Here is a 17,248-nt window from a genome sequence, read left to right as displayed (position 1 = left end):
AAATTTATTTGTCAGAGACAGAGAGAGAGAAAGCATAGCAGGGGAAGCAGCAGGCAGAGGGAGAAGCAGGCTCCCTGCTGAGTAAGGAGTCCTATGTGGGACTCGATCCCAGGACCCTGGGATCATGACCTGAGCTGAAGGCAGACGCTTAACCAACTGAGCCACCCAGGCATCCCTGGAGGCATGCATTTTAATTAATTGCTATTCTTTTGTACTTCTTCCCTGAGGTGGTTTTTCAAAATCTTAATCTATAAGTCTAATCAGTAGGTTCCTGGGTCTATTTAAATACTGACATTTAAAAATTTTTGAGGATGGCAGTGAACATTAATGAGATGGAGGATATACAAGAGAAATGAAATATAATTGCCGTTGGAGTTCATGATAGAATAAAAAAAAAAAAACAAAACTTCTCCAAAGTGTTACACGGAAACACATTTCTTTCAGAGCATGACGTTTCTAAGCCATGTCTGAAGGTCCAACCAAGGTTTAGTGTAACTAGTATAAAGTTGAAATGACTCATAGTAAAACAAACAAAGTCTGAATGTCAAACTGGAATTTTAATAGACTCTAACACTAACCTGATTATACGCCTAGAATATTAAGGTCAACAATTTTCCAACAGTTGGATAAACTCTTTGATAAAGGAAGCCTACTGCCGCTGAGCACAGCTGCACTGCCAGCCACTAGCCTTAACTTTTTAGAAAGGAGAGTTTAGGTCCTACCCCACCCCCATTCCTCTCCTTTTAAAGAATTGGCATGGTTTGGGCTTACGGTGGGGGAAGAGGGGCTCTATCATAGCTTTGTTACCACTCCCCTCAAAGTTCTGTAACAGAGTGGTAGATTAAAGATGGCCACAAATTCTTTGCTCTTTTTCACATTGAAAAGTGAATACTTTCCTTCCCCTCAAATCTGGACTGGCCTTAGTGACTTGCTTGATGAATAGAATGCAGCGTAAGTGACATGCTGGGAGTTTTGAGACAATTTTATAAAAAGCTTTTTGACTTCCACCCAGGCCTCTTGGAATGCTCTCTCTCTGGGAGCCCTGAGTTACTATGTCATTGCTTAAGAGCACGTAGCTGGAGAGGCCATGTGTAGGTCTTCTGGTAACTGTTCCAATGGAGTTCAGCCTTCCAGCCACCATCCAGGCACACCTGTGAGTGAAGCCATCTTGGGCCTCCAGACACCGCCCCTCCCCCAAGTATTACCAAGGGACTTCATATTGATGCCTCCTCGAACAGAAGAACAGCCCAGCCAAGCCTGGTTGGAATTCTTGACCTCTGAAATCATGATATAAGATGGTTGTTATTTTAAGCCATTAAGTTTTGAAGTAGTTCGTTAAGCAGGTAACCAGAACAAATAGTGATGTATTGATCTTTACACTTAAAAAGAGAATGAGGTAGGAAGGAAAAAGGGGTGGACTGATGGGAGGAGTGGAATAGAAGGAGATCATAAATGCCTTGGACACAAATGAAAGATGGGTTAGGGATTTAGAAGACTTAGAGAAAGTTAAAAAAAAAAATCAGAGTCACAAATTTTTATCAGGCTACTACTGTGATTTAGGGCTACACTCACAACTTGGCCCGACTTCTTAGGGATTCAGAGGGAAAAGAGCAGTAAAGTCTTGCCTCACACAGATGCTGTGAACAGTAATGAATAAACATGACAAATAAAAATGCTTCAAATAAGAGCTGAAAATGCTAAATACGTAAGGAGCAATCTTTGCACCTACTGAAAATTGTTCATCAGATGATTTCAAATTGAAGGCATCTCAGGAGAAAGTAACTTTGAAAACACAAACAGGCTTTTACTTTTTGTACTTTTATTGAAAAGATACATTTAAAAAAATACACAGACATTTTACCATTTACAGATTGCAGATATAGATGCTCTAAAAGAGTTCACTCTATTTTGTTGTTTTATGATACCTCTTGCCCCTGATACCACAAACATTCCAGTCTTGTTGATACCAGTTTAGAAAGGGGGGCATGGGAGCATGACCTGCAATATATTCGGTGAACAGAAAGACAAATTGTTCAATTATAAATTTTTTATCTTCTGTACATTATTGCATCAGGGAGCCACAAAATTATGTAGCATCATTACAAATGAAACAGGTTAAAAATGAAAAAGATAATTACGTAGAAATACATGGATTCATTGTCTCCTTGCAGAATGCACAAGAGGTGCAAAAATGTGCAACTTAGGAAGCTCTTTTTTCCTGGTTGTATACATTTGCTTAGCAACTCAAACTAAAGTGAGGAAGCTACAAAATAAGTTAAACAAAAATAGCAAACAGGTAGTAATTATAGCTATATTATATGGCTTTCTAGTTCTTTTAAATATCACCAAATAAAACGTGAAATAAACAAAATACATTATCTTTTGTTCTCTTAAAGAGAAAATTCAAAGTTACTTTGCTTCCTAACATTTACACAGCAACTAAAAATGTTGAATTCAGACAAGAGATACAGAACTAGTACTACACAGGATACAACAGTACTTGGGTCTAAAACAGTACACAATCCCTGTCGACAAGAGTACACCAGAAAAGAAAACATTGTGATCCGTTGGTAAGATGGTATCCACAAGTAAGCACTTGTGTTCATCTATTTTTGTTCCACACTAGAATGTGCCCAGTTGGATTCCAGAGTTATTTACAGACGTGTGAGGAAGACCCTAGTTTTCAAGTCTGTCAGGAAAATATTCCTTATCGTTTTCTAAGCCAGATCACACCCATGGAAAAAGAGTCAGAGAATGGTATATAGATACATTGTTTTGTTTTGTTTTCTGACCGATACGTTTGCAAGAAACCAGTTATCTCAGATACACAGATCGAGTGCGGTGGAGGAGAGGGGCGGGGTGGGGGGAGGGAACAGGGGCATAAAGCCTGGGCTGCTCAGATCCCTAACGGTGGGAGCGGTCCCTAACAGCACTCTTGAGCCTACTGATTTCTTAGTCTTTGGAGTCGGGGCTGGGGTGGTGGCTGGGGGAGGTGGAGGGGGGGCTGCAACGCCAAACGCTCCCGCCGCCGCCGCACCCCTCGGGCCCTCCCCCTGCAGCGGCCCCGGGGCGCCGGCCGTCAGTACGGCGCGAAGAGGATGGAGGCGGGCGTGGCGCGGATGGGCCCGTGGCCGGGCCGCAGCAGCGCGGGGGGGATGGCGGGCGCCTGGAAGAGCGACGCCGACGGCCGGGGCGGCAGCGACAGCGCCGACGACACCGCGGCCGCCGCCGCCAGGGGCGACGACAGGAAGGCCGGGGCCAAAGGCTTCATCATGTCTTTCTGGAATGCAAGTTTTGCCTAACGGAGGGAGAGAACCGGGAACGGGGTGGGGAGATGGTTTTCGATAAGCACCGCGGACATCTTTTCGCAACACAGACGTTAAGAAGTCAGCTTTTCAAGACCGTGACTCTCAAAAGTCAGGAAATTATTTTCACAAGGCTGTTTTTCAGAGGCTCTTGGCATACCTTTGCTTTGATTTGTTTCCATTTCCACTCTTTTTCTGGTGGCCCTTGCCTCTAGGCACTAGGAAGCGGGGGGGGGGCGGGGGGGAAGCCTCTCTGAATAGATACTAAAGCTATTTTGTGCCGCTTCTTCTCACAAAGAAAAAACAAACATACCCAGAAAGTTTCCTGCTTAGATAATGGAGCTCAATTTAAAATTCTGACTACTCGTAAACCACAGTGCAGCTTTGAGAGAGGTTTTCTGGGCGGGGTGGGGGGGGAGGGGGGAGTATGCCTGACCCTACACTTGTCTCTGAAGAGCTGCACTGGGTGAAGTAACTGGGGTTCAGGACGTTAGGGACCTGTTAAGCGTCATGAAAACAAAGTCAGTGTGCACCTCTTTCTCTGGCCACTTAAAGAGTATTCCCTGAAAAACTGCAGCTAACTCAAATTTCTGTCGTTGGGAAGGACTGTAAGTGTGCTAGAAACGTTCTCTTTTTAAAGGAATCCCAAGGTGGAATCTTCTTGTAAAGTAAGAAATCAATCCTTAATTTCTCTCTTTTGCAATCAGGAGAAGCTTTGCACACTGGATTTGTTTAATGCAGGTAACACCTGCTTGCAGCATCAGATGGAGGCTTTGCAGAAGCTGGGAGCATCGCCTCCAGCTGGCCAATCCCGCTTCAACCTCAAATGGAATGCCACACGGGGCTAAGTCCCAGGGAGATTATAAAATCCATCCATCTGGGTATTTATATGACATCTATTGCTGGCGCCCCTGGGTATTTTTGCAAAGAAACTGAAAACAGCACATATTGAGAGCAGTTAGGACAGGCTGAATACCAACATGCCTGCTAGACAGGGAAAGAGAGAGTAATACCAACACCCACTTTACTTTCTGGAGAAGGAGGGGTGGAGAGGTGGGTGTAGGAGGGAGGAGAGGGAGAGCTCTCTAGAAAGGAGGACGGTATCAAATGGATGGAGTTTTGTTTAAGGAAAGCAAGCCCTCTTCCAGGTTCAACACATTCCAGGATTCCTCAGGATTACTTGTCTTTGTTCCTGAGCCTTTGTTTTTCTTTATATGCTAAAGAAGGTAGTCTTTGGAAAATGTCCTGGTAAAGAGTAAGGTATTAGCTCTTAAAGAGGTTCAGTTTCTCATCTCTAAAGCAGCTTCCTTCAAGGTGTCCTACAGCAGAGACTAAGCAGTTCCTTCTAAACTTCTAAACTTCTGTCTATGACGGCTACGGAAATTCAAAACCTTTCAGGACCAGTTATTCCCTAGGCCCTCCTAACCCACAGTCCCTGCCTAAGCCAGGAAGGTGGACCCACGAAACAAGTGAGCAGGTGAGGTGAACTTACTGCTAAAATGCTTGGGCTCCGCTGGAGTTTATTGTAAGGGCTGTATTTCGGCTTCAGTGGTTTCCCTGCAACTCGATCCTTATGCCTTCGGCTAGAAATGTGCTGAAAAAAGTTTGATGCATTAGCTGAATCTAAATGTGAGCTTTACTCCATGTAAAATATATTTCCTAGATAGAGGTAGCAGGTTGCTCCATTCCCAGTTCTGGCTCCACAGTTCCCCGGTGGTGAGGATTAGATCACCGCGCTCTCAAAATTCAGACTTGCTCCCCACTCAGTTGTGATGCCTCTCTTCCTTTCCTTTCTCTGTAGTACTTACCTGGCTTTGCCTGTTGTTACCGTCGTGACTGATGAGTCTGTCTCCCTAACCACCTTTTGGTCTGTGAAAGACAGGCTGAACATCTTGTCTTCCAGAAGTTCCTGCTCGACTGACTACAAGCTCCAGGTTGAATGCTGTACTCACCTAGCCCAGAACCATCATGTAGATTAGATACACAAGCCAGTGGTTGATGAGGGAGCAGAAGGCTAGCTGAGGACAAAGCAGAAGCTGACACCCTACACCCTCCCCCCCCACAATGTGATATATGTGACATTCCTCAGGCACTCCTGGCTGCCCTAAAGGAAAAACAGGTGGTTAACTGATCGAGATCACGGTCCTACAGGAGAGGAGTTTCCCTCAGTTCACAAATGTCCTAGTGATTTACAAGGAAGGAGCTTTCTTACCAATAGCCTAACTTCCAGAGACCCAGAACTCAGTTTCCGGAAGCCCTAACATCACCCTCCCCTCCATAAAATAAAGGGAGGCTGAGGCGGAAGGAAATGTAAATAAAATTGGAATTTCTTTTTGAACCTGAAGCCCATTGACAAGGACGTGTATTAGGAGGAACGTAACATTCCTCCAGGAAACTCCCGACTGTCTTCCTGTTAGTGCCTCATTAGAGGGAAAAACAGCCTTGGCTTGACAATCAATAACCAGGCCTCCAGTATCCTGAGAGTCTTCTTTAGCATATGACAGTCCTCTGGACACCCCCTTTGTCCTCACCTCCCCAACTCCTGAGTATATAATCCGCCACGCCTCACAGCCCTGGGGCCGCAGCTCATTCTGCCCGCGGGTCCTGTCCCTGGGCTTTAATAAACCACCATTTTGCACCAAAGACATCTCAAGAATTCTTTCTTGGTCATCTGCTCCAGACCTCACCCCACCGAACCTCACCTATAATTTAAAACTTCATTGGTGGTGACCCAACAACAGTGAATACTAATTCAGGATACATTACCTGCTTGAGCTGAATTTCTGAATTAACATGAACATCACAGATTTCACAATGAAATGTCTTGTTCTGTAGTCCTGAGCCCTTACTGCCATTCTGCATCTTTAACCTTGATCCAGGTCTAGGATAGGACTTAATTGGACCAGCCCCATTACGAGCTTCAACCATGGTCTTGTGTTTAGATCCTAAGACAGAAAGAGACATACATTAAGTAAGTAGCTATTTAAGAACTGAATAGATATATGAATAGCTCTCTGTTTTCTTATCTTTGAGAAGTTTATCTTCAGGCCGAATTTCTCATTGCTTTTTAAAAAAATAATCATTTTAATGCTGATTATAAACAGTTTTTATTTATTATAAACAATGACACTGCTTATTCAACACATTTTTGTGGTAAAAAAATGGGAAAACATGAGTATATTATGGAGAAAATATGGCAAGTATAGAGAAGCATAAGTAAGATTACCCTATATTTTCACCACTCAGAGATAACGACTGTTATCATTTTAGTTTTCTTTTTCAGGTTTTGTTTTGTTTATATACTAAAAAATACGTATATTTTCAAAATTGGGATCATACTAGTTAAATATCCTGAAAATTTCACACAGCAAATCATATACTTTTTTTTTTAATAGTTACATTTTAATGACGGAGCACTATGTTCTCTCATGTGGGGTTACTATAATATAGCATTTGACGTTTCCCTACTGAGGGACTTTTAAATTGTTTCTCTTTTTTTCTAAGTGTGTTGCAGTGAACATTGTGCATAGATATTTGTCTTCATCTCTGTCACTTCATCGTAATGAGTTTTGGGAAATATTAGATGCTTTTGAGAAAATAAAGAACAGAATAAGTTTTATCTCCAATTTGCTTTAAACTTTTGCCTTGCTGTTTCCAAAATTATGATATCCTACTTTTCTTAAAATCATTCCTTTGAGTCAAAAAAGCAGAGAAGACACAGAACAAACCTAACGTCTGAACAACAAAAGATACGGTATTCTGCTGGGAAAAGTTGGGTTTTGTCATAAGCACGATTTAAATTCAAATGATAGCTGCTAACCTGTGTTGTGTGCCTCTAGCTGGGACAGGGAGTTCACAGCCACTTTGCATAGTGAACAATACAGTAATTTTTTGGCTTTTTCTTCTTCTGATTCAGAAACAGTACCAGGAGCTCCGTTTGTGCTCTTCGAGGGAGAAGCGGCTGTCCCAGGTGGCAAGGATGCTGTGCCAGATTTGAGGAGATAGGAGCCCCCTTCGGAGCCTGATGGCTGACTGCAACTGTTGACTTTTAGCTTCCCTTTATTTTCTAAGAGAGACGCAGAGAGATCATATTGACACTTCATGTACCGTATCAACACATGGAAAATTGACATAGAGGAATTACACATAGAAAATGGATTTCCATATATAGTTTTAATCTCCAGCACAGATTTTAGTTCATTGGACTTGATTGAAAAAGAACTCCATGCCATCAGTTTCCAGTATCAGCTCACCCCTAGATTATGATGACTTACGAAAAATGACTTTTTTTCTCCCACTGGTGGCATGTAACTTTCTGAGATCCTTGAGTTGTAAATTATGCTCCAGGGAAGTTTTTCATGTATAGGAAAACCAACTTCTTTCCAATACGAGTACATGATATGATGGTAGCGTGAAATAAGTCAATCGTCAATTGTGGTTTCATTTGACTATTCATGCTTTCATTATGACATGGACATGAAATTAAAATTCAGTTTTTATACCAAGTTAGCATTTTAACTTTGGGGTATTGAGGTAGAGGTGAGGGAAGAAGCATGGTTAATTTGGGTTATGGTCAGTTAAGTTTTTGCTGCTCTTTGAATGGCAAAGCAATTTATCTAAAATACAAGATGTGGGCGCCTGGGTGGCTCAGTTGTTAAGCGTCTGCCTTCGGCTCAGGTCATGATCCCAGGGTCCTGGGATCGAGCCCAGCATTGGGCTCCCTGCTTGGCAGGAAGCCTACTTCTCCCTCTCCCACTCCCCCTGCTTGTGTTCCTGCTCTCGCTATCTCTCTGTCAAATAAATAAATAAAATTAAAAATAAATAAATAAATAAAATACAAGATACAAAGATTTAATTCATTATACTTATGACTACCAGTCTAAATTATGTTTTTTTTTTTTTTAAGTAAACTCTACCCTCAACGTGGGGCTCAAACTCACGACCCTGAGATCAAGAGTCACATATTCTACCAGTTAGGCCAGCCAGCCGCCCCTAAAATCTTAAGTTTTAAGTAATGACGTTAACCATAAGCACAATATGAGGATTAGCCAAATCATTTATAGACATCTTGGCATTTTGATCATGTAGCTACTAAATGTTCTAATTCTCAAGGTCCATGCTGCAAGCTATAAGGAGGCTCAGAGTGACTTTAACAGAATTTCACTCTTCAGGGTACATTTGCTATTCAAGACAGGTTCTGTTCAGTGGCTCCTTTGGGAAAGAAACTGGAACTTCTTAGGCAACAGCCTAATCCATCACACATTTAAGCTGAGTAGAGCTGGTGCTCTCAGAAAATGTCTACTGATGTGCTGATAAAGTCTTATTAAGAGGGGAAGGAGATTAAAACTGAAAACTTATTTGTTAATTGTCCTAGCTAATTTGGAACTGTGTGCCATGGGCCTGGATCACCAAGAGGGAAGGAGTGACTGGAGGAACTGCAACATGATAGTGTGTGTCTGTTCTGCAGATGGGGCGAAGCCAAAGGTTTCATTTGCATCAAAAATAATGGGAGATCATATTTCTACCTGTTTGATTTTGGGATCAACAGTTGATTTCCATCCCTTTTTCTGCATTGAATCCATCCAGGTCAAGACTAGCGGGGATTCTATAGATGAATTCCAGATCTGGATGGTGTTTGGAATAAGTAAATGCTCAGATTCATTTCTTATCCTTGGGTTTCACAATTTATATTCCTTTTCAGCAAGTTTATTAAAACTTCAGGATGCCATGAAGTATGATGGAAAAGATCTTAGACTCTTACTAAACTGACTTTCATAGCATGAGAGAAGGAAATAAAATCAATCTTCTTAAATGGTAACAGTAAGTAAATTAGATTGAAGATTATTTCAGGCTTGGAACTCTCATCTATAAGGATCCCTCAGACTGATTTTACAATATTATAGAACTCACAAAGCAGTGAAATAATTCAGTAATCTTAACATTTGCACCTATAGAATTACTCAGTTTCTTGTGATGGAACTCAAGTTATTGCAGAGCAAAATCTTTGCTTCAAGCATTTCATAAGATATTTCATATAAATTTCACCTAAAGAATCTGACCTGTTTTAGTCATTTACTCATTCTCTCTCTTATTTGTATTTATTTTATTGTCCCTTATATTGAGCTCCCTCATATACTCTTATTTATATAGAATGTTACAATTTACAAAGTGCCATCATTTACATTATCTTATTATCTGTCACAACAAACTTGTGAAATAGGTAAGGCTGAAAATAATTATTCCCATCTCAAAGATGAGAAAACTCAGGCTCATCAAAACTGAATAATGTCCCACAGATTAGTAGGTGGCATAAATGAGCATGAGGTTTTCTCTAACTATTCACTGGGTAGTGTATTCATCTTCCTGCACAAAGGGTGGACTTCATGTGGCATTAACATTATAAAAGGCATACAGTGGTCACTGGAGATGTGATAAAGCTGTTGCTTTCTTTAGTTTTAAAGCATATATGCCTTCAGTGAAAATATCTAGCCTATTCAACAATCATCTGATTCAGAGAAGATGGACAGAATTATCTTTTTCTCTCTATTCCTATTTCTTTAAGAAAAATTAAACAGATTTCCTTTCCATATCTCCTTTTCAAAAGAAGTCATTTATTCATTAACAAATGAATATTAACAAAATGCTATTGCTGACAATGTGCTAGACACTGAAGAGAATAGTAAATAAAGTAGGTATAGACTAAGAAAATAGAAGTTTAGCAGGGAAAATGAGATAGTCACTCAGAGATCTCTATGACAGAAACAGGTAAGAGGCATGGGAGCATGGAGCAGGAAATGATTTCTTTTGGTCAGGAAGAGAGAGGCATTCTTTATAAAGGAAGTGATATTTTGGCCAGGTTTTGAAGGTCAGATTTAGATAAGCACAGGATGAGGTGAGAGGGAACCGGAAGTGAATGGTTAGAGGTGGAAACATGAGGAGATGCTTAGGTGTTAGAAAGCTTGGGGTTTGCTTGCTTAATACCTGCTAGCTCAGCATAGATGATGGCAACAGGTGTAACGAGAGATATTATTATAAAGGTGAGTTGAATCAGAAGGTAGAGAATATCTTAAGACTCGTGAAATGGATACTAAGGGAGGCCATTTTCCTTTAAAAATATTAAGAGATATGGTATCTTTACATAAATCATGTTTTACTTTTTATCCTCTAGATAGGCCAGAGTCTTAAGCTTTGTGAATACAGGGATAAATTTTGACCCTGAAAACGTGTAAATGGTTCCATCATATTTAGGAAATTCTGCCATTGGATTGATACTAGTTAGTCGATAAAGCAGATCCTAAAATCATCAATGCAATAATATATTTAAATTTTGGCATTCTTTCTGGATGTACAAATTTATAAGCTTCAAAGCTTAATTTTGTTATTTCTCATTTTAATTGCTTTATATTTTTATCAAAATCCTTTCTGTTATTTTTCTTTTCTTGTTGGCATTTTTTAAAGCCTCCTTATTTTGTGTATTTGAAAGTTTAATGAATATACTGTTTACTTCTGTTTCTTTTAAAAAAGATGCATGTCATCTGGAACTTCTGGTTAATGTGAATTCCATTTTCAAGTAGTCCCTCACCTAGTGTTACTTAGCAGGTCTTCTGACTGTCTTCATTATTTTCTGATTACTCAAATGCCTTTTTTTAGGTTTTATCCTATAAGACTTCGAAGCAAAATTTGCTTAGCTACATCAGAATTGTCCTTTGTAACAAATATCTGTAATTTATGCATCCAAGTGAATTTAATTCTTCAAAGTAGCTGTCGTGGAAGGTTCCACATTGATTTACTTATTTCCCAAAGTTCTAAGCATTTTGAAAACCTCCCATTTTGGAACTGTTTTCATATCTAGTTGATAAACTATGTGAAGGAAATCAGTCTTCGATATTTATTCGTCACAGTTATTTTTTACTCCAAAACTTTACTCAGATTAACCCACCTGTTCATCAAACTTAGCGCTATATCACTGAAAACACAGCTTCAGAGGACAAATAAGCTAACACAGAAGATGAAAAGAACATGCCAGAAGTTCTGGAAGCAGTTTTCAGAAACTAATCCTGTTGGTAACTAGAAGACTCATATCCATATATAGGTCTTAATTTAAAAAAATAATCAAAATAATATTATAACTACATTGTAGATCTTATATTTCGAAGTAGAACTTTGGAACCTAAAATCCAATTTTTATGATTCCACTTACAAGGTTACTCTTTAGTTTAATGTTACTAATATAAGTTTTTTCTAACCAGGTTTTAATGGTTTAATAACAGATACATATTTTATATAATAAATTTATGTTCAATATAGAAAATAAAGTCATACAAAAAACTTTTAAAAATCACCCATGATTCCATCACCTAAAATAAACTTTTTCCATAAAGCACCAGATGGTAAAAATACATTAAGCTTTGTAGGCCATACTGTTTCTGTTGCAACTACTAAGCTTTGCTATTATAGCAGGAAAGCAGCCACCAGCATGGCTGTGATCTAATAAAACTTTATTTACAAAAATAGGCAGCAGGCTAGCTTTAGCCCACACAGGTAGTAGTTTGCCAACACTTGACCTAGATTATTATAATCATAACTGTTACTTCATACTATTTACACAATAATATATGTGAATAGACAGAAACATGAGGTCACTAACATTTTTCAATTAGCAATAAATCAAGAATATCTTTCCATGTCAGTAAATATAGAGTTGGATCATGATTTATAACAAATGATACTTACTCATATGGAGGTACTATAATTTATTCAACTAATCTTCTTTGATATTTGGGTTATTTCTGCTTTACCATGTTAAATAGATACAGAATGGGAGTTTGGTTGCCTCAGAATGAAGGATTCAAGCCCAAACTGAAAGCAATTGGCCATCAGTATCTCAGCATCTTAGAGTAAGTCCCCAAGGAACACCCCAGACACAAACGTGTAGCATTTCTAAGAGGTAGTAGAACTTATCTTGCTACCAACATCTTTTCATGCACTTCTCTAGACTATCTAAGGATCGGAGGACTCACTGGCATCAGGAGCTTCTGTCCTCGTTGGATGCTTCTGAATCTAGCCAAAGTAGCAAAACCAGAAGTGCATGTAAGAAGGGACACTGGCATTTCATTTCCCAGTCTGACAACTTCTGATCTTAGTCATCTGCCCCTCATACCAGGTGAAGTAGGGGAAAGGAAGGTTGGGGACAGATGAGCTAGACCAAGAAAGGTCAGAAGTTGAAGGACCTGTAATCTCAGTTTGGCATGTCAAGGTTGAACGAGTTTTCTTTGGGTCAATAGGACATCTTGAAAGGCGGTCAGGCTTGAGCCCTGTTACAGGTAACTGAAGAGAAGGCTGATCACCAGGACCCTGGCAGCAAGAGGTTGAGGAGTGGACTTCTCTGGTGGTGGGAGCTGTGGAAGGATTGGAAGAACCACATGAAGACCTTACACATGGTCCTCCAGAGAGAGACAGCGTCTAGACACCTGCCACGCAGAGGGCATCAATGACTGTCATTAAGTACAAAAACATTGGCCATTTCTTCTCTAATTTCTCCCCCTATCCCTAACAATTGGAAAGGGCAAGCACTAGAAATTATAGGATAGGGAAGAAGGGAACAGCAGACTATGCGCCTTCTCGTGGTCCAACCTAAGCCAGAAGAAGGAGGTGTTCAGTTGGATAAGAGACTAAAGTTTCGATAAGACCAGACTTTCTGATATCTGATGTCTCTGAGGAATGAGAAAGTACATAAAGTTTAATGAATTTATGCATATGCATGCATTTGTTGAAACAGAAGATATAAGACATGTAGGAAATACAAGATGCAAGATACTGATACATAAGATATAAGGCTATAGATGTTTCCACCATCCTAGAGGTCTCCCCTGAATCTCCGATCAGTTGATACTCCCCCTCCCTCCAAGGTAACCACCTTCCTCATCTCTATCAACTTAGATCAGTTTTGCCTATTTTTGAACTTCATAGAAGTGTAATCACACAATATGTATTCTTTTGTGTCTGGCTTCTTTCACTCAACATTATGTCTATAAGATTCATCCATGTTGCTGTACATAGAACTTTGTTTCTAAGAGCTGAAGAGTATTCCATTGTATGACTATGCCACCATTTATTTACTATTGATAAATATTTGGAATATTTTCAGTTTTGGGCTATTCTGAATAATGCTACTATAAACATTCTTATATGTATTTTTGGTAGACGTAAGTACTCATTTATGGTCAATGTATATGCATGGGAGTGGAATTGCTGGGCCATTAGATATATAGATCTATCTATCTATCATCTATCTCTATCGAGCTTTAGGAGATTCTAAAGACAGTTTTCCAAAATCCTTGTGATTTATATTCCTACCAGGAGCATGTGAGAATTCCAGCTGTTGTACCCCCTCCCCAACACACGGTATCAGCGCTGTCAGTCCTCTTGGGTTCAGCCATTCGGGTGGAGCTGTGGTGGTGTCTCACTGGGGTTTTCGTTTGTATTTCCCTACTGCCTAATGGTATTGAACACCTTTGCCTATTTTTACTGGCCAATTATATACCTTCTTTTGTGAAGTGCTTGGTCAAATCTGTTGTTGTTGTTGTTGTTTTTTAACTTGAGAAAAGTGCTCAGGAAACCAAGGCCACAACTTTAACAGAATTGTTCTTTGTGCTTTCTGAGGTCACTGAAATATACTGCTTGTCACTTCTTTGTACAATTAAATTTTCCTTTTTATACTTAATATTTTACCAAAAAGAATTAGCAACAGAGGCATGCAGGGAAAGGACTGCTGGTCATATTCTTTCCTGTATTCACAAGCACCTTGTCCGGCATCTCATTTGTATTCCAAAAAACAAAGCAATGCTGCATTAGTGCTTACCACTCATTAAACCAAGTTAGCTCACTTTGATAAGGAATTCTGAAATCATTCTCCTCTGTTTTATTTTCCCACTTTCTAAATAATGAGAAATTAATGGGTGTCAGTCACAGTACATACTTCCTTACTAGTTGTGCAGTCTTGTGAGAAGTGAAGCTAAAAAGCCCGTGGGGTTCTGTATCACACCAAAAAAACCCAAGCCCCTAAAACACTGCAAACCTGTATGCTTGTTGATTGGTGTGCTGTGGAAGACTTCCTAACTCTTTGCTTCATTTGTCCCTTCCTTATCTACACATTTGACACAATAAAAGTGACAAAAACCACCAACTGATGACAGATATTTTAAAGTTTAAAGTGGAATTGCATTCAGACAGTTAATGGACTTGGGCGGTAGGGGAGGGCAGCAGCACGCAAGCTGCAAGATGAATAAGCCAATTTGGTACCCTGGCGTTCTTTGCAAAACAAAATGTAATAAGAGATGTACAGATGCTAGAGCATCACTATATTGGTGGATACACAAAGAAAGGGGCATTCATTTCTAGTATTAACAGGTCTGCACCTGTCTAAAGGAGCAGGAAGAAAAGACCAACATTGCAGATAATGATCAGATGCAACAGTCAGTTACCCCCTTTTATTTATTAGATGTTTTCCTGAAAGGTATGTGCAAAAAGATCTTGGAAAATTTGGTAGTAATTTGAATGGACTATTTAAAAGAGTTTTTTTTTTTTTTTTCAAATTTAAATTTTACTTAGCATATAGTGCAATATTGGTTTCTGGAGTAGAATTCAGTGATTCATCACTTACAAACAACACCCAGTGCTCATCACAACAAGTGCCCTCCTTAATCCCTATCACCCATCTAGCTCATCCCCCACCTGCCTCCCTCCATCAACCCTCAGTTTGTTGTCCATTGTTAACAGTCTCTTATGGTTTGTTTCCCTCTCTCCTTTTCTTTTTTTTTAAGAGTTTTTTTTTTTTGAAAGAATGGCTCTCTTGGCAATGCAATAACCACATATCCTTATTTTAAAATTTTATAATCTTACAGATGAGATTTGCTTAAATTAGAAACATATATAGTAAAAACTTCTATACCTGAAGAACAGGTCAATAAATCTGACAAACAAAGGGGGAAAAAGTGATTCTATAAGGGGAATAAACACAGTCAGCTTCCCCATGGAAAATTTATCCTTCTTCTTAAGTTCCCTACCAATATCACCAACCTTTCATTAGCAAACGTCTAGTGTCCTGTTTCTTACAGAAATGAGGAAGCTGGATGTGTTTGTCCCTGATGCTACATTTTCTTCTGTTTGTACCTATTTTCTTTACATCTCTGAGTAAAAGGTATATGCTTCCACTTATCTATCTTTTACATTTCTTCTCTCTTTCCTATAGTGCTGGCTACTTTCTTTCTACTGGGTTCTTTGTTTCGGTTTACAAAATTCTGAAACTTCCATGTTCCAAAAGTCATTCCCTGACTTGGTTCACTCCTGGAGTCTTCCACCTGTCTTCCCTTTGGTGCAGAACTTGAAGTGGTCGTGTGAAGTGGCTCTTCAACTTCCTTTCTTCCTGTTTATCCTTACCCTCCTGCAAAACCAATGGTGTCTCTTCAGTCTTCTCTTGTACTGAGCCCAAGTTCCTTCTTGAAACGCTCTTCCCCCTTGATGTCGACAGACAGTGGCCTTGCCTGGTTCTCCTTCAACCTCTACAACAGTCCCCCTCACCAGCTCCTATTCTTTGCCTGCCCCTAGTGTTGGCATTCCTCAAGATGATTCTCTTGTCCTCTTTTGGATGTTATATGATCTAATTACTCTAATAACTTCTACCACATTGATATAGATTCCTAAATCCCATAGGTGAAATCTCTACCTTCCTCACAGGTTCAAGATTCTTTTCCCCTAATAGTTTGTGGAACATCTAGTTTGGATGTTTCATGGGTATTTCAAACTCAACCTGGTACTGAATGAATGATCTCCACCTAGGAGCCCTTCCAAGTAGTCCCCTTATCAATCAATGACATTACTAGTTGTACATCAGAACTGTCAGCAATAACTCTTGAATTCTTCCTCTTTTACTTTCTATGTGTAATGAATGACCTAAATTTACTGATACTACTTTCTAAATATTTCTTTTATCAGCCTTATTCACTCTATCCAGCAGATATTTCTTCAGCATCTACTATGTGCCACTGCCTCATTTCAGGCTCTCATCATGTCTAGATTACCATTAAACTTCTTTCTAGATCTTGCTACTTCTAGGTGCCAAGCCCACCTCCTCCCTCCTATCCTTGCCTATGCTCTCATAACCCTCTTCATATAATTATATTTTGATCTTGCATTAACTATAATTTCTTTTCCACAGTCAAAATTATTTCCAGGGTAGAGAAATTCTTGAGTCCTGCAACAATGTCCTAATTCATCTTTGTGTCCAGTGTACAGAAAGCCATAGGTGGGCAATCAATATGTTAAAATAAGCAATGTTCAATTCAATGCAGTGCCTTTTAGCCTCACAAATAAAAATACTAGAAATTCACTGTTAATGGCTGAATCATAAAGTGAAATAAATATAGAGAGAACAGACATTTTTGCTGTTAATTATGTAAAATACCTGTATTATTGTTGTTGAAGGTATATATAAGCAATCAATATTTAATGTCATTTGAGGTTGAAATAATTCTCTTAAAAATAGGTCTCCTTGACACGTACTAGGACAGAGTCATAACAACAAATACATTGTGCCTGGTCCAATGTTTTGATTTGATAAAATGAACAAACCTATAGATTTTATTATCTTCTTTATTAGGAATCCTATATAAGCTTACATAGAATCAATAAGCATGTACCTATGCCAGAAAAATCTAAAGCACATGTGAAAAAAAATATCAAAGTAGAGCCCATCCTCTTTGCAACTAAACTGGTATCTTGTTGTCATAGCAAGGTTTCAGTCATAGCAATACTGTGGGTCTTACATTTGGAGAGTCATCAGAGATTTGTAGCTCAACAACTCATTCTGGCAATGTTGTAAGCAGTCAATAACAAATAACATCACAGTATATTCATTTGAGTTACCAACAGTTACATGATTGATA

General features: G+C 39.3%; 1 protein-coding gene and 1 long non-coding RNA gene across 10 annotated transcripts in view; one reads left to right on the top strand and one right to left on the bottom strand.

Moving 5' to 3' along the window:
- Nucleotides 1-1,799: 1,799 nt before the first annotated feature.
- ZNF385B (zinc finger protein 385B) overlaps nucleotides 1,800-17,248 on the bottom strand; it is a 370,262-nt gene continuing 354,813 nt past the window's right edge. For all 9 annotated transcript variants that reach the window (XM_081814045.1, XM_081814044.1, XM_081814047.1 and 6 more), the window contains 4 exons: nucleotides 7,126-7,371; nucleotides 6,072-6,250; nucleotides 4,798-4,899; nucleotides 1,800-3,298 (listed from right to left, as the gene is read on the bottom strand). In XM_081814045.1, the coding sequence (XP_081670171.1) occupies nucleotides 3,080-3,298; nucleotides 4,798-4,899; nucleotides 6,072-6,250; nucleotides 7,126-7,371 (746 nt within the window). In that variant the 3' untranslated portion in view covers nucleotides 1,800-3,079. The remainder of the gene's footprint in view (nucleotides 3,299-4,797; nucleotides 4,900-6,071; nucleotides 6,251-7,125; nucleotides 7,372-17,248) is intronic.
- Nucleotides 4,893-8,092, top strand: LOC145720511 (uncharacterized). Its single transcript, XR_014143497.1, has 3 exons — nucleotides 4,893-5,239; nucleotides 6,185-6,276; nucleotides 7,222-8,092. It is a non-coding gene; the product is annotated as an uncharacterized LOC145720511 (long non-coding RNA).

Source organism: Leptonychotes weddellii, chromosome 3 (genome assembly GCF_054177405.1).
Source record: "Leptonychotes weddellii isolate Sample4059 chromosome 3, ASM5417740v2, whole genome shotgun sequence".
Classification (NCBI taxonomy): domain Eukaryota; kingdom Metazoa; phylum Chordata; class Mammalia; order Carnivora; family Phocidae; genus Leptonychotes; species Leptonychotes weddellii.
Note: the sequence above shows the minus strand (reverse complement) of the source record. Positions and strands in the feature narration are given on the sequence as shown.